Below are 26,344 nucleotides of genomic sequence, written 5' to 3'. Positions count from 1 at the left end.
CCTTTCTTTAAATCTGCTTTGAAATAAAAATACTTTTACACGATAAGAACGTCAAAAAGTAAACAAATATGAGATCGTAGGGGCTGCAGTTGGGGACACCGTCTAAGATCCAACCTTATAAGAAACCTGAATCAGTAAAGAATCATGCAGGTCACGGTTTATTTGATACTCGTCACGGTGTATTTGTATAACGGTATAGAAGACGGTGTTCATTGATTAGAGGTTGGGAAATTTGGTAGCTGGATCTCAGTGGGACAGTCACGAAGTAATTAAATCCATACCTAATCACCCGGACCACTCGGCGACATGCCCGTAGTCACGCCACTGGCGTAGTTGCATCATGACATTGCCAGATAAGCATCTCAGGTAACCGAGAGTTCATTCATCTACCAATGTAATACCTTTATGTAATGGATATTACTGTGAAACGAAGTGGGGCGTTGGTAAAGGGTTCACCTGATTTTGACTAGACACAATTGTGGTTAAAGTGAAACAGCCATTACATATGAATGAATAGTTTGTTTACTTATCAGTAGTGCGTGAACAAAATTTAATTTAGAGAATTTAATTTGCTTTAGCCGTGCTAATGGAGAGTGAAATAAGGATAATTGGTAAAAGTGTCCTAAAAATTAGTTAAAAAACAATTTTACCACAAACTTTTGTAGAATTTTACTTATTTTCCACATTCAATGCTCCATCATAGGATGTGTTCACGTAACACCCAGCCTAACCGATTATCCTTTTTATCGGCAGTTATTTTTCGTTTAATTTAAAAGCCTATGAGAGACGTTAAGAAATCAAATTTAAAGTGGTAGTTTTATTCCTGTTGTCTTGGAAACTAAGTAATAACATAATTCTAACATAAACGTGGTATAATAACTACAAATCAAGGAGGACGGGTCGAGCCCGGTAAGGTTTTGGGGGTTTTAAGGTCGGGATTAAGACAACGGACTTTCCAGTCATATACAAAACAAGATCCCAATGTTTCATGGTGATTGAAAGGGGGGTTGGCTAATGCATAAAAGAGCCAATAGTTTTTAACTGACTAATATTACAAAAGAGATACAGAATACGTATTATTGTTTTCTTTAAATTCCAGTGGTAGTAGCCATGCTTTGCAGCGCGAAAAAGAGAACGCTTCTAAAAGTCCTTTTACCACAGTATCGATTAATTATAAATCAAAACATGTTGTTGGTCGTGTTTTTAGAGTCCTTGGAGCCTAGATGTTTTAACTCGTAAAACAATCAAAAAACTAAATGTTTTATCTCAAAGTATAGGTATTTAAATTACAATCACTTTGGAATTTGAAAACAATATTTTAAAGTGGTAAATAACTCTTCAGCGGCTGTTTGAAAATAACAAAACTAACATTGCTCTTTTGGCGGGCAAATCCAAGATGGCCGTTGGCTTTCATCGACTCCCTTGGAAATACATTCAGAACAAAAAATAAAACATTTCTAAACTCACATTATACTAGAAATTTACATTATAATCTTGATGTTTGAACAATTATATTTAATTAACCCTTTAGCAACTGTTTGAAATTATCCAAGGTGGCTGCTAGCTTCCAACGACTTTTAATGACACAACTATTGCCGAGTTTTCTATATCATTATTTTATAACAATTCCTATGTGACAGTGAACAAAATTTAAATTGAGATAGATATTTTTATTGATCTCAACTAATTACACCATTGGCAATATGGCACTCCTAAATAAGCTTATGCAAAAAACATAATGCGACGTTTCTTAATGTAACCTACTGAGAAAGAACAAATTGAAGACTAGACTTAAAAAGAATTTAGAGAAACATTGTAAGTTTTATTTTTGTTTAAGTTGGCATGGAAACTGTTTCATTATAAAATAATATGTAAACTATTGAGCTGTAATGATGTAAAGTACTTGATAGTTGTAAAAATAGAATGTTGCTTGATGTTTTTTTGGAAACTAATCAATTAATAGCTAATTACATTACAAGTGTAGTAAGAGCGTTTTTACATCACGCAGGTGAATGTTGTGCAACGAGCGGAAGCGAGTTGCATAATTCACCTAAGTGATGTAAACACGCTTTTGCGTAACGCGTAACGTACAAGATTTTACCTGACCCGACAATATATATGGGTTTACGTACAATATTTTTCATTATCCATTTCACTCATCTTCTAACAGAAACGTTTTTTACAAACAAAAGCTAGGTTAGGAAAATACTTCAAAGCATAACAATAACATTCAAGCGCACAGCTGATTTCTAGCGTTGAACGTCGTTGGCTCCATAGAGGTATATTTTTTTAAGTTAAGCACTCAATGTTATTTAAATGGGTTTCTTTACATCACCGAGTGAGTTTTTGATACTTTACATCACTCGAGAAGTAAGGAAGTTGTATACATCACGCGTGGGATAGGGAAGATTAACATGGCGGGTTAGGTAAAATAATTAATTCTCAAAAAGTGCAAATACTCAATAAAATGTAGTTAATGGTGGCATTTAAAGCTCTTCCTTGCTTGCTTTTTCCTTTTCTTTGTCAGGTATAGGTTTATTTTTTGCGAATATTTCCTATGTAAGGAAATTAAGTAATTTTATGTTTATTGTTTAACCAATTTAACTCTGAATAACTACACCATTTTTCTTTTGCGCTCTGTATACATATAATTACTATATTTCTACTCTTGCTTTGATATCAGCATAGGCTTCTGCACCCCAAATTCTTACAATTGATTACCAGTTTAATATAATAAACTAAAAATATGTGCAAACAAAAACAATGTAAAAATATAATTTCGTAAAAATATGTATTGGATGGTTTCCATAGAAACAGTAAAGTCAATTAAAAAGTTAAATATTAAATTTATGAATACTTTTCACAGCTAATTTTTGTTTACTAATTTTGTTGTCATGGTAAAGTACTGTATTGTTATGGACCAAAAACTGAAGAAACCGATTGCAACACCACAATCGATGTATCTTCAACTGCGGCAGTAAAGCATGATCCAGAATGGTCACTGTGCATCTACAATCTCGTTGTTTCGAAAGGTAACAAAGCAGTCCCATATAGGAGCCTTGTAGTACTCTATATCGCCTTGTAGTGGAGCCGACGCGCCGGACGACCTCTCGCGATCATATCACACCCGACACACATAAACTGCTCAAGGTCACTCGAGTTATGGTTCCATTCCCGGAACACTACATGAGCAAGACTGTCGCCTGGTTATCATTGTACATGTAGTGTGAAATTGTTGGACATCGGTTCAATTTTTAACTGACTGTTATTGTTAGAGTGTTGGAAGACTGCAGTAGAACGTGAATACAGTAGGAGGCTTGAGATGATAGCTGGAAGTAAGATAACTATTAAAGCTAAAAAATACATATATGATCTTATACATGATCTCAAAAGAGCATCTAGGCTAGAGAGCAAGGATCTTAGTGTTCATTAAACAAAGTTATTAAAGGCAATTCTCAGGCTAACAACTAGCGTACAATAGAAAAAGAGGATTTGTTAAGGATGGGATCGGGGTTTTTGTAGGCTGTAATGCAGGTGCGATGCTAAATAGCTTTACCACTATATGTGAGAATATCTGTTTAATTTGCGATCACTGACTAAAGAAAAACTCGAGAGAGTATCACAATGTAAGGTAGGATTCACACAAGGTTAGAAAGTTAAGTATTGAAGTTCAATTTTTCCTGATAATAATTTAAAATTTAATACTTTGTTTTTATCTTTGCTTCTAATATTGCTATTTATACACTTCCGTGCTTTGACTAAATGTCAACCATTGTAAACAGATCCTTGAAAAGTCCAATATGCAATCATGGTTTATGGTCACAACTTGATTAGCAGTTTATTGTAGAATAAATTTATTTTATTGCTGTTTTCTGAAATCTAATAAGTCGATTAACAGTGAAGCCTAGTGAGAAAGTGGGCACTAGGTGTTATACAATGCAGTTGTAAAACACCGCCGTTGTCTGTGACGTTTACCGACTATAAACACGCCGGGGTGTATCCTAGGCATTTACACAATCGTTCTTATACAGGGGGAGTACAAATGTTCTGTAAGTAAACATACTAACTCCCGGAAATGGTCCAATGGGTCAAGTTGAAATATCACTAGTTGTAAAATAAGGCAAAAATTAGGTACAGTGTGACTAGCTTCACCAATTCCACCTTATTTTACGACAAGAAGTCGTGATATTTCAGCCATTTTAATTCCATATTTTAGAATTTTATACTTATCAATCCGAGGAATCAAATAGTAGAATTAAACTCGTGTCAGTACTACGAGGTTAGTGCAGCCGAGAGTTTGTCAGAGTACAAATGTTTCTCTATTATTTCATCAACCCGTAGTGTTTCAGAGCCGTGTGTGTAGACGCAGGCCAGGAGTTGTCTCTGCGACACTTGTGTCAGTACTACGAGTTTTGTACAGCGGAGAGTTCGTCAGAGTACAAATGTTTCTCTATTATTTCATCAACCCGTAGTGTTTCAGAGCCGTGTGTGTAGACGCAGGCCAGGAGTTGTCTCTGCGATACTCGTGTCAGTACTACGAGTTTTGTACAGCGGAGAGTTCGTCAGAGTACAAATGTTTCTCTATTATTTCATCAACCCGTTGTGTTTCAGAGCCGTGTGTGTAGACGCAGGCCAGGAGTTGTCTCTGCGACACTTGTGTCAGCACTACGAGTTTTGTACAGCGGAGAGTTCGTCAGAGTACAAATGTTTCTCTATTATTTCATCAACCCGTAGTGTTTCAGAGCCGTGTGTGTAGACGCAGGCCGAGAGTTGTCTCTGCGATACTCGTGTCAGCACTACGAGTTTTGTACAGCGGAGAGTTCGTCAGAGTACAAATGTTTCTCTATTATTTCATCAACCCGTAGTGTTTCAGAGCCGTGTGTGTAGACGCAGGCCAGGAGTTGTCTCTGCGACACTTGTGTCAGTACTACGAGTTTTGTACAGCGGAGAGTTCGTCAGAGTACAAATGTTTCTCTATTATTTCATCAACCCGTAGTGTTTCAGAGCCGTGTGTGTAGACGCAGGCCAGGAGTTGTCTCTGCGATACTCGTGTCAGTACTACGAGTTTTGTACAGCGGAGAGTTCGTCAGAGTACAAATGTTTCTCTATTATTTCATCAACCCGTAGTGTTTCAGAGCCGTGTGTGTAGACGCAGGCCAGGAGTTGTCTCTGCGATACTCGTGTCAGTACTACGAGTTTTGTACAGCGGAGAGTTCGTCAGAGTACAAATGTTTCTCTATTATTTCATCAACCCGTAGTGTTTCAGAGCCGTGTGTGTAGACGCAGGCCAGGAGTTGTCTCTGCGATACTCGTGTCAGTACTACGAGTTTTGTACAGCGGAGAGTTCGTCAGAGTACAAATGTTTCTCTATTATTTCATCAACCCGTTGTGTTTCAGAGCCGTGTGTGTAGACGCAGGCCAGGAGTTGTCTCTGCGATACTCGTGTCAGTACTACGATGTTAATGCAGCTAAGAGTTCGTCAGAGTACAAATGTTTCTCTATTATTTCATCAACCCGTTATGTTTCAGAGCCGTGTGTGTCGACGCAGGCCAGGAGTTGTCTCTGCGATACTCGTGTCAGCACTACGAGGTTAGTGCAGCCGAGAGTTTGTCAGAGTACAAATGTTTCTCTATTATTTCATCAATTCGTTGTGTTTCAGAGCCGTGTGTGTCGACGCAGGCCAGGAGCTGTCTCTGCGATACTCGTGTCAGCACTACGAGGTTAGTGCAGCTAAGAGTTTGTCAGAGTACAAATGTTTCTCTATTATCTCATCAATCCGTTGTGTTTCAGAGCCGTGTGTGTAGACGCAGGCCAGGAGTTGTCTCTGCGATACTCCTGTCAGTACTACGAGGTTAGTGCAGCCGAGAGTTTGTCAGAGTACAAATGTTTCTCTATTATGTCATCAATCCGTTGTGTTTCAGAGCCGTGTGTGTAGACGCAGGCCAGGAGTTGTCTCTGCGATACTCGTGTCAGTACTACGAGGTTAGTGCAGCCGAGAGTTTGTCAGAGTACAAATGTTTCTCTATTATCTGATTAATCCGTTGTGTTCCAGAGCCGTGTGTGTAGACGCAGGCCAGGAGTTGTCTCTGCGATACTAGTGTCAGTACTACGAGGTTAGTGCAGCCGAGAGTTTGTCAGAGTACAAATGTTTCTCTATTATTTCATCAACCCGTTGTGTTTCAGAGCCGTGTGTGTAGACGCAGGCCAGGAGTTGTCTCTGCGATACTTGTGTCAGTACTACGAGGTTAGTTCTGCCGATAGTTTGACAGAGTACAAATGTTTCTCTATTATCTCATCAATCCGTTGTGTTTCAGAGCCGTGTGTGTAGACGCAGGCCAGGAGTTGTCTCTGCGATACTTGTGTCAGTACTACGAGGTTAGTGCTGCCGATAGTTTGACAGAGTACAAATGTTTCTCTATTATTTCATCAACCCGTTGTGTTTCAGAGCCGTGTGTGTAGACGCAGGCCAGGAGTTGTCTCTGCGATACTTGTGTCAGTACTACGAGGTTAGTGCTGCCGATAGTTTGACAGAGTACAAATGTTTCTCTATTATTTCATCAACCCGTTGTGTTTCAGAGCCGTGTGTGTAGACGCAGGCCAGGAGTTGTCTCTGCGATACTTGTGTCAGTACTACGAGGTTAGTTCTGCCGATAGTTTGACAGAGTACAAATGTTTCTCTATTATCTCATCAATCCGTTGTGTTTCAGAGCCGTGTGTGTAGACGCAGGCCAGGAGTTGTCTCTGCGATACTAGTGTCAGTACTACGAGGTTAGTGCTGCCGATAGTTTGACAGAGTACAAATGTTTCTCTATTATTTCATCAACCCGTTGTGTTTCAGAGCCGTGTGTGTAGACGCAGGCCAGGAGTTGTCTCTGCGATACTCGTGTCAGTACTACGAGGTTAGTGCTGCCGAGAGTTTCGCAGGAGTGTCCCTGGCCTTCCAGAGTCTTCTGCGAGAGGCCAGATCAGTTCAGTTACTGAGGGCGATGCCCATCCGCCGCAAGCTTGGAGTCAACTCTGTCTCTAAAGTCCTCGGCACCATCTTCGGCAAGAACAGTAACAAGCGAGATCGTAAGAAGAGGCCGTCTCTTAGTATATGAGAGACTTCTTCTCTGTTCCTACGCTCCTTTTACGTGTCCGAGTCCCCAGGTTCACCATTAACGCTAGGTCATCCCAAGTGATTATCATACTATTTATTATAAAACAAATGGTTGATTTAAAAGAGTGATTTTAAAATTATTAACTATTTAGAAGAGTGTAAAAACTGACATTCTGGTGGTGTTCTGTAAAAACTACATAATACCTATTATGTGAAATTGTAAATAGTAAAAATTAGGTTTTTAATGTTGAAAGTTGTTGTTATTCCGACTGTAAGAATATAAATTAATGTTGATTTGTTATTTGTTATTGTATACGTTGTGGTTGGATTCCAGTTTCCCACCTAGTAGCCTACTGTTTAAATGTTCTGTGTTTGCCAAATAGCAGGTCATCTTTAGCATTCACTCACAAAAATCAAAAATGTTGCCATATATTTTCAGATACGCCAATAATGATTTTGTATTATAGTATGTGTATTGTTGATGCTACTTGTTAGTAACCAATCGCAGAAAAAGAGTTGTTCTAATTAAATTATAATGGAGCGTGTTAGCCCTCCTCAGAATACAATTTTTTACGTTTTCTTGAGAGGTTTTTTCTAATAAATTAATAGCCTAATAACTTAAAACATTAAAATCAAAATTTCAAAAGAATTTGTATTAAAATAGTACTCGAGCGAAAAAAATAGCATCATAGTAATTTTTTATGCTAGGCTAAATTCACCTTACATAGTGTACTCTACAGTATAAATGTTCAAACATTTTTTTATTCGAATTTGTTGTTGAATAATGTTGAGTTAAGCGGTTTTGATTATGGGTTTGCAGTTTTGTGTAGCAGCATAGGTTGAATGTTGATGGAAAATAAAATATGATGTTCCTATTTTGTAAATAGTGTAAATAGTAAGCAGCGTGAATAAAAGCTTGATGCCTTATTGGAGCATTTTTAATGTTTATCCCACGTTTACTTCTCATATCTTTAGATTTGTAAACGTATGCAAAGATAGGTGTTCAAGGTAATGTTTGTGATTTATGAGTTTTTGACGAGGAGTAGCCAGCCTATCTAGATAGTCGTCGATCGAGATCAGATAAATCTGATAGGTGGCAATGTTGAGAAGGAACAATGGGCAAACAATAAGAAAAGTGGTCAGCACGAGGCTTATGAGAAAGTAAAAGTAGGCTAGATGAGGTCGCCGGTCCTTTCTCCGCTGGAGTCATCATTATGGAAACAATGCAGAGGAACTTATCAGGAGTTATTGGCATGATACGCCTACTGCGAGATACAGTGCTCGTGTGGTATAGCACTAAGCCGCTGAAGCGTACAGGCTTTGCGAGCAACTCAAACAACCTAGGTGATACTAAAGTAGACTTCTCATATAATATATGTATCTATTGTGAATAATTTGGTGTCCAAATAGAAAATATGTTTCTCTCACATCGTTTGCTAGAGTCAAAACTAAGTTTTCCCCACAACGTTTTCTACCATGGTAGTTGATGGAAACAAAAGATACCATACTGTGCAGTATATCATCCTAACAGTTTAATACATGCTAAAAACATTGGCGTATTCTGCAATGCAATTAACAACGGCACACTTTTGCTGTCACTCAGTTCACTCGTGATCAATAAATTATTTAAACTGCATAACGCTACAGCAGTACAAAGATATGTCTACTTCTATTAAAATTCAAAGATAAAACTCCACTATAGCATGTAGAAACTCATAATAATTAAGGATTCATTACGCAGTGAGAGGGCAAGAACTATAATAACTCAATGAGTCTTGCTTGTAAATCACATTCTTACAAGTGCACTTCACATCATTCATACTTCCACAAACCTCACTAATATAATTTTTATAGTCTTGGCTGTTTCAATTTAAACTGGCACACAGTACATTGTAAATCCCAAATACTTGTAAATCCACTGTTACACCGTATACTAAGGTAAATAGGACTAGTAACACTGACGGAAACACTTTGGACCGACCTAATTATAATTGGCGTTAATCGCTAATTACTTATATGGACTCTTACTTATAAGGTGATGAAAGTGCAGAGAGGGCTAGGCCAGCCGAGGTCTACAGGATGGGCCAGAGAAACCAACATCGCAGTATTCAGGCCGCTGGGGCAGTCACGAGCGAATTAAAACCTATGCCTAATGACACCAAGTAGTTACCTACCTGTAGTATACCGGACTACAACCTGCAGCCGGCAAGAATCTTAATTGCATTAGGCCTAGCAAAATCCCGTTAAAAGTTGTTCAGATTTAAGTTATTTTATAACTTATTGCAACTTTATGAAATACTAGCTGCTGTACCCGTGCTTCGCAACGGGAAGATGTACTATACCGCCTAATCCAAACACTAAATAAGTTAACAATCTTTACTCGTATATACGTCCCTGCCTCAGCTGCAAATGAAATGAACCACTAAATAAGTGGTTTAAATAAAAAAATTAAAATAAATAAAAAACAGCAAATTTATTCAAAAAGTTTTAACCTACACGTAATTGTCCTGCTGTTTACATAAAAATACAGGTTGTCCATAAAAGAAATGAAACATTTTAAAGGTCAATATGGATACCAAATAAAAGAGTATGTTTAATGTTTCATAAATGCTTGGACGATATTGTATTCCAAATTAATTTAACTGTAGGCACCACTCGTCAATGTTGTCACAGACTTCATTGCTGTTCAGTGTGTTTTAAACAACTAGACATGTTTATGTAGTGCAATGGCAACTCCACAGCAAAAGGCCCAGTGCGTTATATGGTTTGTGGAATCCTCGAACCTCGTTTCGACGATCCGTAGATTAGCAGGGAGGGGCCTATCCAATGGCCTCCTAGGAGTCCAGATATCACAACTCTGGACTTTTTCCTTTGGGGTGCAGTAAAAAATGACGTCTACTAGGTGCATATTCGGGATCTTAATCACCTCCGACAGAGAATAGTCGCCTGATACTAACCAAAACCTGGGAAGAGGTCAAATTTCGCTTTGATTTATGCCGGACCACTAATGGTGCTCATATCTAGTTGCGCTAAAAAACTTGAGAATTTTAGCTTTAAAATACATACAGGGTGTTTCAAAATTGTCTTGACATTTTTGTGGACTTTTTCCCTGGGCTAAGACAAATATAAAACACCATACAAGTATGGGTCTAAAGTGCCTAGATTTCTGTCTGTCGGTGTGTTTGGGATTTTTATAAATTATTTTATATCTTGAGCGTTTTTCAAGATATAGATTTAAAATTTGGTATGAATGTGTAGTTTTGAAAGTAAAAAGGGCTGTGAAAATTCCGTTCCAATATCTCAAGCCGTTTCAATATGGCGGCCATTTAAAATCTTTAATGACAAATTTCATGAAAACCGTAAATATTAAGAACATTTTGTACCAGACCAAAAGGATAGAGGAGTTTAATAAAAATCAAATGAGACCTTGTTTGTTAAAATCGGAAAAGAAATAACTGAGTTATCAGTTTTTTCGACATTCGGATACTATTAAATTATAGGACTACCATGTACCCAAGTATGGTAGTCCTATTAAATTGCGTATCCGAATGACCTTAATGCTATAATAGTCAGAAGACAATGTCACGACTGTTGCTATCGTTACCATCCACAGAGTACTGATCGAAGATGTACACAATTTAACCAATTCTTTTAAAGCCATTTATCAATTTAGAGATTGAAAATGATACGACTAGCACGAAAACGTTTGTTACGGTATCAAGGTAAGGCCTTTGTTAATATTATGACTTTATACAATATCATAGTATTACAACGACTTGTTCATGCGCATATCACATAAACAAACAATGTAAAAATGTTCATGTGGTGAGTGTTTAATAAGGTAACCGAACTTTTATCTTCTATCTCGACAAAATTACAAAAGCTCCTGTTCCCAAAATTATTAAATGTGCACAGTAAATTGTTTCTTCCCAACCTAATGGTAAATTGCAACTTTCAAACTAACTTAAAAGATTTCTTACTGCTTTTGTTTTGTAGATTATTTTAAAAGCTTATTCAATAAAACTGGGTTTTCAGTGATATAGAATTTTTTTTAATTAAAATAAAGATCATATAACTGTTGGTAGATAGTTATAAAAAATTAAATTCAATTCAAAACATATTTCTTACAATGAAAAAGAGATTTTTTGAAAAAACTAATTAGTTCCAATATAGTAACACCTCAAAGTAAAATAACACTTAAGTATATCATGTCATTTCTCTCCAAAAATTGAGAAACAAATATGACATGACTAGTATTACGGTTGTAGATATACCATTCTGGCAATCTTTACCAAACCACGAGAAGACTAAGATTAATATTAGGGAGAGAAGGATGCTACATAATTTACAACCTCTAAAATTTAAACTCACACGTTTTCAATTTAATGTCAGTTAAGAGGTTAGCTTTCATATTTATGTAACGTAGTGTAGTATTTATGAAATATGGACAAGAAAGTTTACCTCCCTTGGCGAGGGTTAGAGTTTTTGGATGATTTATACATTTTAATACCTCCCGCTTGTGTAATGCGCTTAAGAGAATCTTTAGGAACTAAAACATCAAACTATGTATTATACTTCACATAGATTTGAGTTATGTAGCTATTATGGAGTTTGTCAACATCTAAAATTAACTCTTTAGTTAAACTATAAAAATAGAACTAAACATAGAAACTAAAATAAGGCCAAAATAAGTTCCAAATACAACAGATTATTTACATATTTTTTACCTTGTCTTAGCTTACTTTGAAGCTTGTTTTTAAATTGTTCATAATGATAAGTAATGGTGCAGTTTTTTAGCGTATGCTTATTTTTAACCCGATTTGTTTGCAAAAAGGTCACTGCAAAGTCTAAGCCAAATGGTTTACCAGCATTCATCTAAACTATAACTAGCTATGACCATAATGGTCTGCTGTAAACTATATCAGTATAAAAAAACAATCTGGCTTAATATAATAATATAATATAATAATAATAATTAATATAATAATAAAAAAACAAAATATAAATAATCATGTCGGGATTATATGAAAGACTTAAATATTGTAGGAGTAATTGTTTTAAACTCATTTATAAATTGTATAACGTTTTTAAAACTCTGGACTATACTTTACCGCAAGATTCCTTATGAATTGAAAGTGCTTAATCCATAACTCGTTTAAATGTTGGCTTGCATATTTTAAAACTATTCCCATGCTTCGAGACGGGAAGAATGTATTGTAATGGTTCTTTAGATATTTTGTATAAGGTTGTTATCATCCATAATTAATTTTAAAAGTGAAACTTAATTTTACCGCTTTGTTTGATACTTCTCACTACTGTAATAAATATTACAATGAAAACCTAACTGTGTGGCAGAATCAAAACTAATACATTTATCGTAATGTGAACATCTATAATGCGAATCAAAAGGTTTACTTGGGAAAAAAGTTAATAAAAAGAATAAATAAAAAGAATTAATAAAAAGAAATCTAACTGATTATGCATCTCCAATATTTTAAATGTGATTAAATACCACCCTTTAAATGAGTTTGTACCCTTAGCTTAGCTGTACCTTAGGGTTAATCTAAAAGCTGATATTTTCGAGGAAGTTTCTCATCAACATCACCTTTCAATAAAGTATGCGGTTGATAAGTGAGCAGCATACGGTTTTCTCAGAAGTTCGTAATACTTATTAGCTTTACTGATTTAAATCGTGAAAAGTTTATTTCATCACTAGGTCCTAAGGTGAATCTCATTGAAGTGAGCTCAAGTTTAACAAACGAAATGGTGAAATAGCAAGTGGTCTATGGCCCATCTAGTGAACATTATTTTTCGCCTAGAGTATTGCCAACAAGCCCACAGAACGATGCTTATTTGTAAATTGCTTACCATATTTACTCGATTAAAGATTATTTTTGTCTTGATGTGTCATTGTATACGAACATCAGCAACAGTTGTTTAAAAAGAACACGTACGACTTTGAGTAACGACAAGGTACCGCCAATGCAATGACAAATTCAAATTTGTTAAAAAATCTAAAGAAAATTGATGTTATTGTAGTTAAACATAGACTTTGACACAGCAACAAACATAAAAACATTTTGATGACGATGTAGTAATCAATTTTGGACTGTTGTCTTCGGCAACCACCAGCAGCAGACGAATGTTAAAGACTAACAAATTGCACGGCAGATTTTGTCAACTCCAAGATATTCTTTTTTGCGCTAGAACTTCATCAGGCCCACATAAAATGCGTTGAGAACAGCAGTTTTCGTTGTGGTTTAGTAGAAAAGTTGTTAACTACATTAGTGGTAGTTTGACGCCAGGATCGCCATCGCCATCTCGTGGTATCTGACCTCTGACCTCTCGACACAAGGTTCCCATCATCAATGTCGCCTTCACACAGCATTGTCTACAACCGCCTCGTACTATCTTTATTTATCTATTTATGTTGTGTTTGTTTTTACACCACTATCTTCGAATCTCTACAACGATTTGCCAACGACCAACTCTCTATGAGAAAAGTTTCAAGTGAATATTGATGTTTTATTTACTGCTGAGGCCGTCGTGTGGATGGACGGCATATGCATACGAGATATTCAGTTGTATGTGATGTAAACTGTCTTGTATTTTGCATTCAATTTGTTATGTATTTTAAAATGTCTATATTTTGATACGCCAGGATAGCAGTTGTAACAGGTTTAACCAATCCAAAGATTCGAGTAGTATAATTTTCACTGAAGTGTTTTTTCATTGTTATTAGTATGTATGGCTCGTATCTAACTAAATTATTGAATATTATCACTTTCATGTTGTATTATTAACTAAAACTGAATAGCCTATAGAATTTGACATCACCACATTATTTTGGTGGGGCTAATCAACGTCATTAACTGTGAATGCTGTCTCACATAATGACATGGTTGCCACTGGTAACGATTCAATTAGTACAGAATTGAACTACTGTTGATGATAAATCACATTTGTCATTAACTTAGGTACTGAAATTATTAAAGCTAAAATGTTTGACATTATGGATGGATCACTTAAGAAACCCTAGTGCTACAAGTATATTCTTAGGCCTTGCATTTAAAACTGCCATTCAAAATATACAAACCATCCTATTCATAGATCCTCATGAGTCAGGTTGCTGCCGAAATGATATACAGTAATCGTAGTGTTCTCTTTAAATAGAGCCACTTCATACCTTACTTTATGTTGAACCTGATTAAGAAGAACCGTGAGTGTCTAAGTAAAGGGGTTGCAACTAAATTGCTAATAACGACTCACACTACTCTAATTATTAGTTAATACCAATCTGACCAACATGAAAATTTCTTATTTTTGATTAAGCACAGAGAATAGACCATATAAGCAAGCACAGTTTACATAGAAAGAGCGATTCCAAGGTACTGTTTTTACTGTCGTGTTTTTGTTCCAGGGAAGGGTTTAAGGGAAAAAAGTACACGAATGAAAACTGGTATCACAGGAAAGCATTTTTAGGAAGACTCTCACTATACTGTAATTCACACTCAATATGACTCAAATAATTCCTATTGCCTAACTCTTAAATTTTCTAAATCCAAAAACGGTATATGATTTAATTATATACGAAAACTAGAGTATGTAACTCCATTATTTATAAATTTAAGCCAGAGCTATATCAATGTTACATAGAGCAACATGTTGTGTGTGAATCATGATACTGTTAACAATATGGGAGTGCCCTTTTTTACTTCGTGTTCTGGGGTACTCCCATATTGCTAAGAGTATAGTCTCTGACCGATTTCTACTTTAACGTAGTCAAGATGATCAAAAATTTGTGGTAAATTATGAACGCATGAATAAACAATCACTACGCAGAAAGAAATTCTTTCAAATGAGAGACTATAAAACATCCTTCATACAACTCAAATCGTCGTTGCCTTACTTTAGATAACACCAAACGAAGATGGATTGACTCTGATATTGTTTCAATCAGTCACAAAGGTTGATATAGCAAGGAGTTGTGTTGTGATGGTCGTGTGTCAGACCAGAGGCCAGGGTGGCAGGACAGGTGACGGTCAAGGACGAAGTGAAAGTGGCCTTCACAGACAGATCCAATTCTTATGCTAATATCTGTCACTTGCGGCCACTCTCTTCATTACACATTATGTAACTGATTGTATTGTAAGGCGGAAACGCTTTGTAAACGGTCGTGTAATAGACTCGAGCAGCTTGGGGAGTGACGACTTGTTCATAGCTTTGGGAAATAGATATTGAATTATGGTCCCATCATAACCTATCATTGAATTTGGAATCTAATTATCAGTTATATGAAACATTTGTTTTTCTACAGAAGTCACCATTGGTCCTATTTGAATGGTGAATTCACAAACGGTTATTTGAATATCGATTTAGTAGTTTATAGATTATGGAAACTTAGTTTGCTTGTTTACGCGGATATATTTTTTTTTATATGATAAGTTATTACCTATCTAAAGTTTAAGTTCCATTTAGTTGAGAGGAAAAGTGGTGTGAGTCAGTTATAATTTGTGTTGAGATATATAAAGTTTAATGAGGACTTTAACTGTAAATTATAGGAGGCAATATAATTATATGCCTATATTATAGTAGTTAAATGTTCAATTTAACAATCCACTTATTCATTTAATTATTTTGTTAAGTACTAGACACCGTGTTTTAGGTTATGTCTACTGTTACCTGATTCATTGTTGGTACATATTCTGATCTAAAATTCTGAAGAATAGTAGACATAGAATAGTCACTCATATCTTAGGTACCTAATGGAAACGTGTGGCTAAAATGATCATTGAATAACTTAAACATACTCTATAATACACTACGTTTATTCTAAAACATAGCCAGCTCTTTAAAATCAGCAGTTTCCAAAAGTCAGACTTACCCCACTTTAGTTTGAAATGAAATTACCATGCACTTATTTGCAAACCTGTTCACTGCCTCCTGAATAAATGTTACCCTCTGGTTTTGACTTGAACCACTTTTCCCAATCTAAATCGATAAAAGAGGAAGTATGTGTGTATGTACCCTATGGACTCCGAACCCGCTAGACAGATGGTAATGAAACTTTCAGACATCAATAAGGATTATTCAAGGATGGTTTGTGTGAAGTTTGTTGCAGATCCGCCGAATAGGCTCCGCCCCAGTGGCTCTGGAGTTTCCCATGTGGACTTTATGAGTACTCATATTTCAATTGATTAAAAGAATCTTAACAGCTGTTTCAACTAAACAATTTGATCAATAGCATTAAAAAATTACAAGTTTTACCAACAGGAAGCAGCACAATTAAATGTAAAATGTATGACAACAGCTGATTTGAACCAAGCAGCGACAACAATAGAGAACTGTCAAAGTAGGATTGTTAACAGTTAAGATTATGTTTTCAATTTAATAAACAACTGTTGAAACTGTACGAATAAGGCGTTTAATTTTTTAAGTGCATAGATCATTAACTTACTGACTTTTTCCTAAAATGTTTATAAAACTCTATTGTGTTTGTATGACTTATTTCCCCAAAAATAATGTATGGGAAATTGGGAGGCCAGTTAATACTTTTAGTGGATTAATAAAAGATTATCTATATAAGTTACAACAGATCTATGGATCATATTATTCTCTTTGGCGTTCTCTTCCCGTTGCGAAGCACAGGTTATGGCGGTGTACAATATGTACGAGCATGAAATAAGGTTTCAGGATCGCATTGAACTAGGTAAAAAAATACTTAACACCACTTTTCCTCTCAACGGCTCATATTTCCAAAAATTTTTAAAGTTGTTTTGCGTCATTAAACAAAGATGTCAACAAACAAGAGTAACAAACTATCAATTATTACTTTGAGAATTGAGTATTAATTAATAATGTCATGAAACATGTTTTAAATGCGTAATTTATTTTCAGTCTAGGCATACGACACAAACTACGTACTTTGTATACATATTTAACAAAATATTTGTTTTACATTTACACAGTACATATACTTATTTTCATTCGAACAGAGTTATATTTAGACCTATTTAGATTTCCAAATAGATCTGCAGATTCCTCGAAGTAGTATGTAATTGTGAACTATTTAAATAACTAGTGAGAGTAATAAATTATAATATAAGGTAATATCTAAGTTAAATGAAAAATGATTACTTCATCGAAAACCCAATTGAAATTCTGTAGACATTTCGTTTTAGTCAACATTGAGAAAATATGTAATCATATATAATTAATCTATTGATCGGTTGGATGAATACGTTTCATGGCTGTCAAACTGATTCAAACGTCAAGTTGTCATTTAACTTGAAAATCCAGTTTATTTGGACAGCTAACCATCCGGTTTTACTAGTATAGAACGTCAGACATGAGAAGTGCCTCAATTTTGCAATTATTTTGCCAATAAATAACTTAAAATTTGACAAAATATAGGCAACGCACCAAGAATAAGTCCCTGGGCATAAATTTGTAAGTTTATAGGATTTCCACGAACTTGAGATGTAGTTAAGGTGTCGCGGTGACAAGACCAGGGACATCTCAACATAGAAAGAAAGAACTCTAACTCGTATGTTTGTACGTAAATAACCTTCTCAGGCTCGTTAATAGTCTGGCCCATATATTTTCTTTGTATTAAAACACATTTCTCAAGTATTGATATATTGCAGTAGGCCTATGCAGTAGTGCATTAAAAAAAATGTTTCAATGCTGTGGATTGTACTAAACCCAAAATAGGTAAAATCAGTTTTTATAATAACTGTCTACAATAATTATCTTATGTTAGGTGAATGACATTAAGTTCATGGTAAGTGTCATAAAAAAGTAGCCTACTTTGTTCCAATATCTTCCTCAAGTAATCAAGTAATCAAGTAATTTATTGGTCATTAAATAATCATTGATTACAATAGACCTCGTCAGAGACACATATATAAAACAATAGCGATACATTATCACAGTCACATTTTAGCATACAAAATAGAAAGGCTATCATATCACAGAGACGCTACAATAAATAAATAGCTGTACAGTTAAATAGATAGAAAAAAACATGCATAGAGTTTTCGTTCAGAAATGCATAACATGAGCTCAAGGAAGGGCAAGGATAGTAATTAGTATTAAGTAACATGGAAATTACTACTAAGTAAATTGTATTTGCTCGTAATTGTACGTTATATATAGTTGACATTTATGAGGATTAACGCCCCACGTTGCCGCTTATACCGGTTATCATGCTACTATCATGGCAATCTGGCAGATCTCTGATTGAAACTTTCTTTATCTAAGATATTACACTGGTCAAGCATCCTATTACATGCAGTGTGTAGTATTACCTCACTTGGCTAATATTTGCATGTTTATAGCAGACATAAGGCGTTCATTACCATCCCTATGGGAATGTCCACTTTCCATGCTCGCGATAATGTTAAGGAAGTCAGCTTCAGGAAGCAGGTTTAAAGATACTAAAAGTGCTTCCTTAAAATGGTTCCTAGAAAATGAATCATTCGATTATGTTTTTAAGATAATTAATATTCCATAGTACTGAATTAGTGTTATCCGAGATTTTAGGTTTAGGATTTTAGGTTAAAATATGAGTATAATTAATTAATTTAATCAATATAATTAATTCATCCGTTGAACAAGGATTACAAAAAAATCAGCTCAGACAACAAACTTTCCAATTGTATATTAATACGTACTAAATACGTAAATAGCTAATAATGCTAAATAAAATGCTAAATAGCTACAAGAAAAAGTAGCGTTGAAGAAATCAAATGATAGATGTAATTAATTAAAAATCTACAGCCTAAACCAATAAATACTAAGGGCTCAATGGCATTATTTGCTGCTCCAATAAACACAAACTTTGTGATATTAATTTATAAAGACTACATTGATAGGACTATTTTTTCACTGAAGAAATTTCCTATTAAAAAAAATATTTATAAATGATATTTTTGTCATATTTATTCTCCACAAAGATATCATTGGTGACAGCTTACTGCTTTTAGCAGTTTTAACATTTTTGTATAATACAGTACATACTAATAACGAAGGTGCAATATAAGAATATTAAATTTTCACTTTGAGAGAACATGAATAATGCATTATATTTTTTTAAAAATATGTTGTACGCCGAAACCAACCGTCAATGCCACAGGGTCGGTATGCAAAGACAGATATTGTCAGTGTGATGTATGTTAATATACATCAAAATACGTGTCATTTCCTTTGACTGTTTCTGTAGAGATTTGTAACCATAAAGTGGTTTACATTCCCAACCAAATATTTAATCAACCAAAGCAATTAGCGTGACCGTCGATACGCTGGACCACAGCGGCTCAGCGTGAGATCGTTTGTGATATTTGTCAATGTTTGGATAAACGAGCTAGTGCTTGTTAAATGTGATTGTTCATGTACTACTTTATAAATTATCTTTTATATTACGTATCTAAATTATTACCTTACTTTTACCTATTAATCAATTTTGTTGTATTAAGAAATGCTTGAAGAACGCAAATGACCAAATTCACTTTCACAAATATGCATTAAAGCCGGGTTTTCCTAGGCGCGTAGTCGGCCAGCGGAGAGAGGAACGCGGAGAGCGGACTCAGCTTGTCTTAGGTAATTTAATGTTACTGTTTTCCTAGAAGCGGAGCGGAATGCCATGTTAATTTCAATTCCGCTCTCCGTTGTCCGCTCTCCGCTGGCCGACTCCGCGTCTAGGAAAACCCAGCTTTAAAAACTACTTTTTTCGTTGCCAGGACTTAAATGTTTCTAATTTAAGATAAACGATTGTAAAGCTGGGTTTTCCTAGACGCGGAGTCGGCCAGCGGAGAGCGGACAACGGAGAGCGGACTCAGCTTGTCTTAGGTAATTTAATGTTACTGTTTTCCTAGCAGCGGAGCGGAATGCCATGTTAATTTCAATTCCGCTCTCCGTTGTCCGCTCTCCGCTGGCCGACTCCGCGTCTAGGAAAACCCAGCTTAAGGTTTAGTCAGCTATGAAAATCAACTATTTATTTGGAATTGACAAAACTCCCGAATCAGAATTGAACAAGTAAATTTACAAATACTTGAATAAAGTCTTTTCAATAACTTATAACTTGTATATAGTCTAATATAGTCAATATAGTTAAGTTATATACATCGATGGGTGCCACTCCGTTCCTGATTCATGCAAAACTCTGATTGTTGCAAATGCTTTTTCGCTACTCTACTGTGAAATGACCTATTTTTTTACATGTTTATCACCTGCGAAATGGCAAAAGAATGTTTACTATGCGAAAGTAATGATTCCTATCTTTTTGTATTTTGCCGACGTAAACAAACAAATATTTGTTATTGTTTTATCAACTGATTTAATTCTTAAAAGTAAAGATTAAAATTAAATTGAAGGCAAAACCTAAAAATTCTATGAATTTTGTAATGAAGAAAACAATTATTCTTTGTAGTATAGCGAAAAGTAACGTTAAAACACGAGTGAAAGTGGGTGTAAACATATTCTTAACCATTTAAAGCCATGGACTCAAATATGTAATGACTCACTTTCTACTCTTGTTATGAAATATACTATTTTGCACGTGACTTAATATTCAGATTTAAAAAATATATATGTTTTTAGATTTATTTATTGATGTTTAAAATTACTCAAAATAAATTCCAATTGGTTTTACGATCCAACCACCTGTTTTATTTCTAATTTTGTTCACATTATGTCTTTGTTAACTGTAGAGGTTAACTGTAAGAAAGGACCATGAGGTCCTAAGTTCGCCTCAATAAAGAAGGATTTTCATTTGTTTATAGCTTTTGTCAAACATCAAAATTCGCTTGCTTTTGCTAGTTTTATTTTTTCATTTGTGTAGCTGGAAATGAATGATAAAAACTACTGCCCATTTGTATCTTCAATCAACAACATGTGGCACCATATACTTTTATATAATTGGCAATAGGCTCCGAGCTAAAAACCCCCGACATCAAAGTGGCTAGTTAACAATTTTAGGTATGATGAGGGACAAGTAACTAGGTGTACAATGCAGTTGTCTGCTATTGTGGAGCTAGTATATTAATCCAATACTTTTCTAAAGTCAATGCTACATCTGTTTCTCGTATATGAGATATATACTTGCAGTATCCAATGTCAATGGTATATTTGGTTCACATAAATGGAATGTTTATTTGTAGTATCAAAAGTCAATTATAAGTCTGGTTCACGTAAATTAATTGTCTACTTGCAGGAACCAAAGTCTATATTTTTTTTTATTTGGTTCTCATAAATTAAATGTCTACTTGGAGTATCCAATGTCAATGATATATTTGGTTCGCATAAATGGAATGCCTATTTGAAGTATCCAAAGACAATGGAACGCCTGGTTCACTTAAATGGAATATCTATTTACAGGTTCTAAAGTCAATGGTACGTCTGTTTTACGTAAATGAACTGTTTACTTGCAGTGTCCAAAGTCGCATTTGTTTCACATAAATAAGAAGCCTATTTGCAGTATTTAAAGTCAATGATAGTTGACTTGCAGTATCCAGACTCAATGGCACATTTGGGTAACGTAAATGAATTGTTATAATTTCAGTTCATTTATTTATTTACGGACATTTTACAGAGAAATATACAAAGCCACTGTTGTACACGATTTACATAATACACAAATAAGGAGCATGCTTGTTAACTTGCATTATCCAAACTCAATGTTAGATATGGTTCACGAAAATGAATTGTCTATTTGCAGTATCCAAAGTCAATGGTCCATCTTGTTCATGTCCGTAAATAAATATATTAAATTAAATATTAAATTAAATTATTACAATTTATTTTGCTAAATTTCGTGCAGATTGCTTCAGCCGTTCAGGAGGAGTATTTGTAAAACAGAAGCAGAACGCTCAATAACTGTTTCGAGATAAAAATCTACGTAGTATTTAGTTTTAAGCTCTGTAACAGGGGATGTATACGAAGCTGAATATGAAAAATCGAAACTAGTGTTGGAATTTTAGCCTAGCCTCGTTGGTGTAAAAGAGCCCGAAGATCAAAACATGAGTAACCACAAAACCAAGGAAGAGAAATCTCTGAAAGTATTATGTAAGATTTTAAAATTTGATATTCGATACTAAGAAATGTTAACACTCTCTGAAATGAAGTCAAAGCCAAAATCCACAGGTTTTGACAAATTTAATGTGAGTTTATAAGTTATAATAAACGCTCTGTATCCAAAAAGGTGGTTTTCGAAGTGTGTGGATGTATACAGAGCTACAAACCACACCCGTGGCCGGGTTCGATAAAGTTCGGCACGAGGGTATTAACCCATGGTATCTTCATGAAAACCCGTAAAATAATGGAAACATTTTTATTTTTAAGCGGCCCGGTCCTTCTAATTTTTAACACCTCCGTACAGTGCACAACCAAGGCCACACTATACTACAGTACTAGTACTATTAGTATAGTGTGGCCTTGCCACGACCCACATCTCTGTAACAATTATTGCCAAAATGTCATTGTAATTAAGTGATTTTCACATAAAAACTCCATAAAATAAGCAATACCCCCACCGCAGCAAACCTGCCGACTAAGCGAATTTCCATTCGTCTTAATTGATATTCAATTAAATATATTTTAATAACATTAGGTTTAACGAGTACCTAGGTTTGCTGCTACAAGGAAACTAATAAAGTGTGTTTTTTGTAAAATATTGATAGCTTAGTACAAAATAAATAAATTTGATCAAAATATAAAATATATCCATAAACAAGCAAACTACAACATTTGACAATATTCTCCATAAGAATAACATGGGAATTTGAAATTTACAATTTTTTTAATTTTCTCCGTTACTATTAACCGAACAAAAATACTTTTATATACTAAATTAATTGTTTTTTAAGCTCTTTAAAAAGGTCTAAAGAGAAATTGGGAAATTTTGTGTTTTGAGGGTCAAAACTGAGAAAAACCAATTTTTACCCCATAAAACCCCCCGTAAAGCCCCGTTCCCAGGGTCCGATCATGCTGGTTCGCGAACTCATTCAAGTTTATCCCGCCCGCTTTACACCTTTAAACCAAATTTCATCAAAATCGGACAAAAAGTACTCAAGTTATCGCGTTCACGGACGTGTATATATATATATATTTCTATATATATATATATATATACATATATAAAAATTTGAACGAATGGTGTTTTTGGCCTCTGGGGACATCAAAATGAAAAAGTAAATCGATCTCGGGTCTAGGTCTTACCGTGCCACCTACGGTAATAGCTACTTCCCTATAGGGAAATTCGCTAAAAATGTATTTAACGGATTTTAATTCAAATTTAGTACCGGTATGCAATGGTACTTTAAATACTAAAAATATAGTAAACCCATTATTGATAAAAAATTACGGCCTTAAAGCTATAGCAACGTTTGTGCTTTTCTAAATAAAATATCATACTGTAGGTACTCCCACCGTTTATTCATAAAAAGGTTTTTACGTATAGTACGTAGAGTATGTTGTATCAGATTTCTGACACCACTTTTTTGATTAGCCATAGATTTTTTTTATGGAAATGCAACTTGTTTAAGATAGAAGATCTTTTATTGTCTCTATTTTAAATCAATGATCAACATGCAGATAGACATAAAACACCGTAATTTTGGACACTTCCTTATAAACAGAAAGACATGCTACAATATTTTGAGCCTTCAGAATCTGATTCAACATAACACAAACTCGTACATCTATGTGTTAGAATCCTCGATGCTGTATTGAAGGCTTATTCTGTAAAGTAGACTATTTGATAATTGAAAATTAAATATAGTTTACTTTGGAAACCTACACAGTTAACTCCTAATGTTTATACATTTTATCATGTACATTTTTTATAATTGTGCATCCAAACGATGTAAAAGCGACTGTAGGGTCAATCCGTAACGTCCGTACTGCCTTCAAACTTTGGCAATCACATGCAATACAGGCAAGTGTTCAGAAAAGGTTTGAAAACTGAAGGCGTTGTATAAACCACTACTGACACAAATCTGTGCAAGTTGGAAAATACAATACAGTATAACATTTCAAAAATATTTTTCTCTTTGCATTTATACAGGATCTTCAAAAAAGGTGGGGACATATTTTACCAGTGATTCCTTGGGTCAAAAAAATCAAGAGAGAATCTAGTATAAAAATTTTTCTAAAATCGCTTATTTTTTACATAAACATTTTTATCTTCGGACTTTTTCAACTGATCTTTATAAGACTCGGTATGTATGTTAAGATAAAAAAGAACCATTTTAGAAAAAAAATATCTTGATTCAACAAAAAAATTTTTTTAAAGTGGCTTTTAATTTTTTAAACTTAAATGACTTAAAAACGGCTGATTTTATGAACCAACATCTGCTACACTTTCATTTAGAATGTTTTATTCTAAATCAAACGATACCAATTTAAAAAGATCAAATAAGAAATAGCTGAAATATTACGATTTTAGTTACGGTTTTTAGATTTTTAGCCTTATTCTACTCCATTTTTACAACTAAAAATGGCCGCAATTTTGAAATTTTAAGTTGAATCAAGATGATTTTTTTTCTAACATGGGTCTCTTCTACCATACATACCAAGTTGTTTAAAGATCGGTTAAAAAAATATCAAGGATAAAAATGTTTATGTAAAAAATACAAAACGGTGGATATCTGGTTAACGAAGCGATTTTGGGAAAAATGTTATACGTGATTTTCTCTTTAAAGTCCAATTATCAAAGACAGCTTGGTCTAGTTTCGAACCACCAAAAAGCATTGATGACAGCTGTCAGAAAATTGTTGTTTACCAAGCCCTAATTTAGAAAAACAGAAAAATTATAATATAAGCTAAGTTTAATCATTTGTTGTTGCTCCTATTTTTTTCTTTTTTTAGATTTTATATTTTAATCATGATTAATGGTACACTCCTAATCATGTAGCATAAGTATAAGGCATAAAAGTATAAGTATAAGTATAAGAGCATGTAGAGGCATAAGTCTCTAAAAAGTTCTAAATGTAAAACAAATTATTTAAAAATGTTAACAAACTAAGAATCAAATTATTTATTTGTCAAGATGGATATGCCTGTACACCATTATATTTGTCTAAAAAAAGGCTCTCTGTTTGCTTTGGTTGTTGTTATCTATATATTAAATACAATTAAACTTTAGAGAAATAAATAAGTACTGTGCAAAATGAACAGTTGTATTAGCCACATTGAATAATATTTTAAGGTTTTAGGTTTTTACATCAAATAACGTGTAATGTGATGTGATTCTAAACTATAATTTTCTTTGTTTTCTTGTTGGATATTTTTAAATATTTTAGCATTGAATTTTTATCAAATGAACTGATTTGGAGTACAAATATAACTCAATTATAATATTTTGGAAACTTTGAAACGTAGGGTAGTATAACAAGTGGGTATAAATTATGTGGTCTCACAAATGGAACGTCTAGAATAGAAGAATAGTTTTCATTGATTTTGCAGTGGAACAAAAATAATATAAAGTTTATAGGTTATTTAGGTTCGTGCAATGTCTACTCTAAATGCGGCATGTAAGTTGTACTAGTGCATTTTGGGTTGCATGTGGGCACGAGACATGCAACAGTCCCTCTCTGGTACCTCAAGGATCATCGGACAAATGTGGTTCATGTTTACTGTATAGGATAATACTTTACTTTACTTTGTACTTTTCAATGAAATGGCGACCATACAAAGTAGGTATTTTAAGCCAAGTATGAAAGGAGATGAGTGGCGCGATCTTGTGGTCTTGTTAATTAATAAGGCCGACATATTCCTTTGACACAGCTGTTAATTAATAGCCCACACAGCTAATGGCAACTAAGGGACCTACATTTTTAGTGGAATCCGATCCACATTTATGCCTTAGTATTAACTAATTGGTCTAATTATCAGATAGTCGTAGTATTCACTAGTGCGGACGATTAAGCTGTCCACATACGTAGTCCATAAAGCAGTGAAATAAAAAGGAATAAAAAAGTGGATAACAACACATTATACACATAACTCCAGACTAATATGTAATGCGATTTCTCTCATGAGGCTAACAGATCTAGAAGGCAAGGGATTGACCAGGCCAAGCTAAACCATAGATTTAACATACTTCCTTAATGCAGGAAATATGTCAAATCTATGGTTTAGCTTGGTCATTATAGTGAAGTGTTTTACTGGTAATATGTATTAAGCAGCCCCAAATATTGAAGACCACATGAAAGGATCCGTAAGGAATTGTTGTAACTATTGATTTGT

The 26,344-nt window shown here is 34.5% G+C and overlaps 1 protein-coding gene across 1 annotated transcript in view; it reads left to right on the top strand.

Moving 5' to 3' along the window:
- The window catches only part of LOC128987096 (ras-related and estrogen-regulated growth inhibitor-like), a 155,452-nt gene extending 148,280 nt beyond the window's left edge, over nucleotides 1-7,172 (top strand). Inside the window, exon 6 of the mRNA XM_054407794.1 lies at nucleotides 6,839-7,172. Within this exon, the coding sequence (XP_054263769.1) occupies nucleotides 6,839-7,100 (262 nt within the window). The 3' untranslated portion in view covers nucleotides 7,101-7,172. The remainder of the gene's footprint in view (nucleotides 1-6,838) is intronic.
- The last annotated feature ends 19,172 nt before the right edge of the window (nucleotides 7,173-26,344 follow it).

Source organism: Macrosteles quadrilineatus, unplaced genomic scaffold, assembly GCF_028750875.1.
Source record: "Macrosteles quadrilineatus isolate MER2022 unplaced genomic scaffold, UCM_ALF_1.0 Scaffold_2__2_contigs__length_208266976, whole genome shotgun sequence".
NCBI lineage: Eukaryota > Metazoa > Arthropoda > Insecta > Hemiptera > Cicadellidae > Macrosteles > Macrosteles quadrilineatus.
The sequence above is the reverse complement of the archived record's forward strand: the minus strand, read 5'-3'. Positions and strand labels throughout refer to the sequence as shown.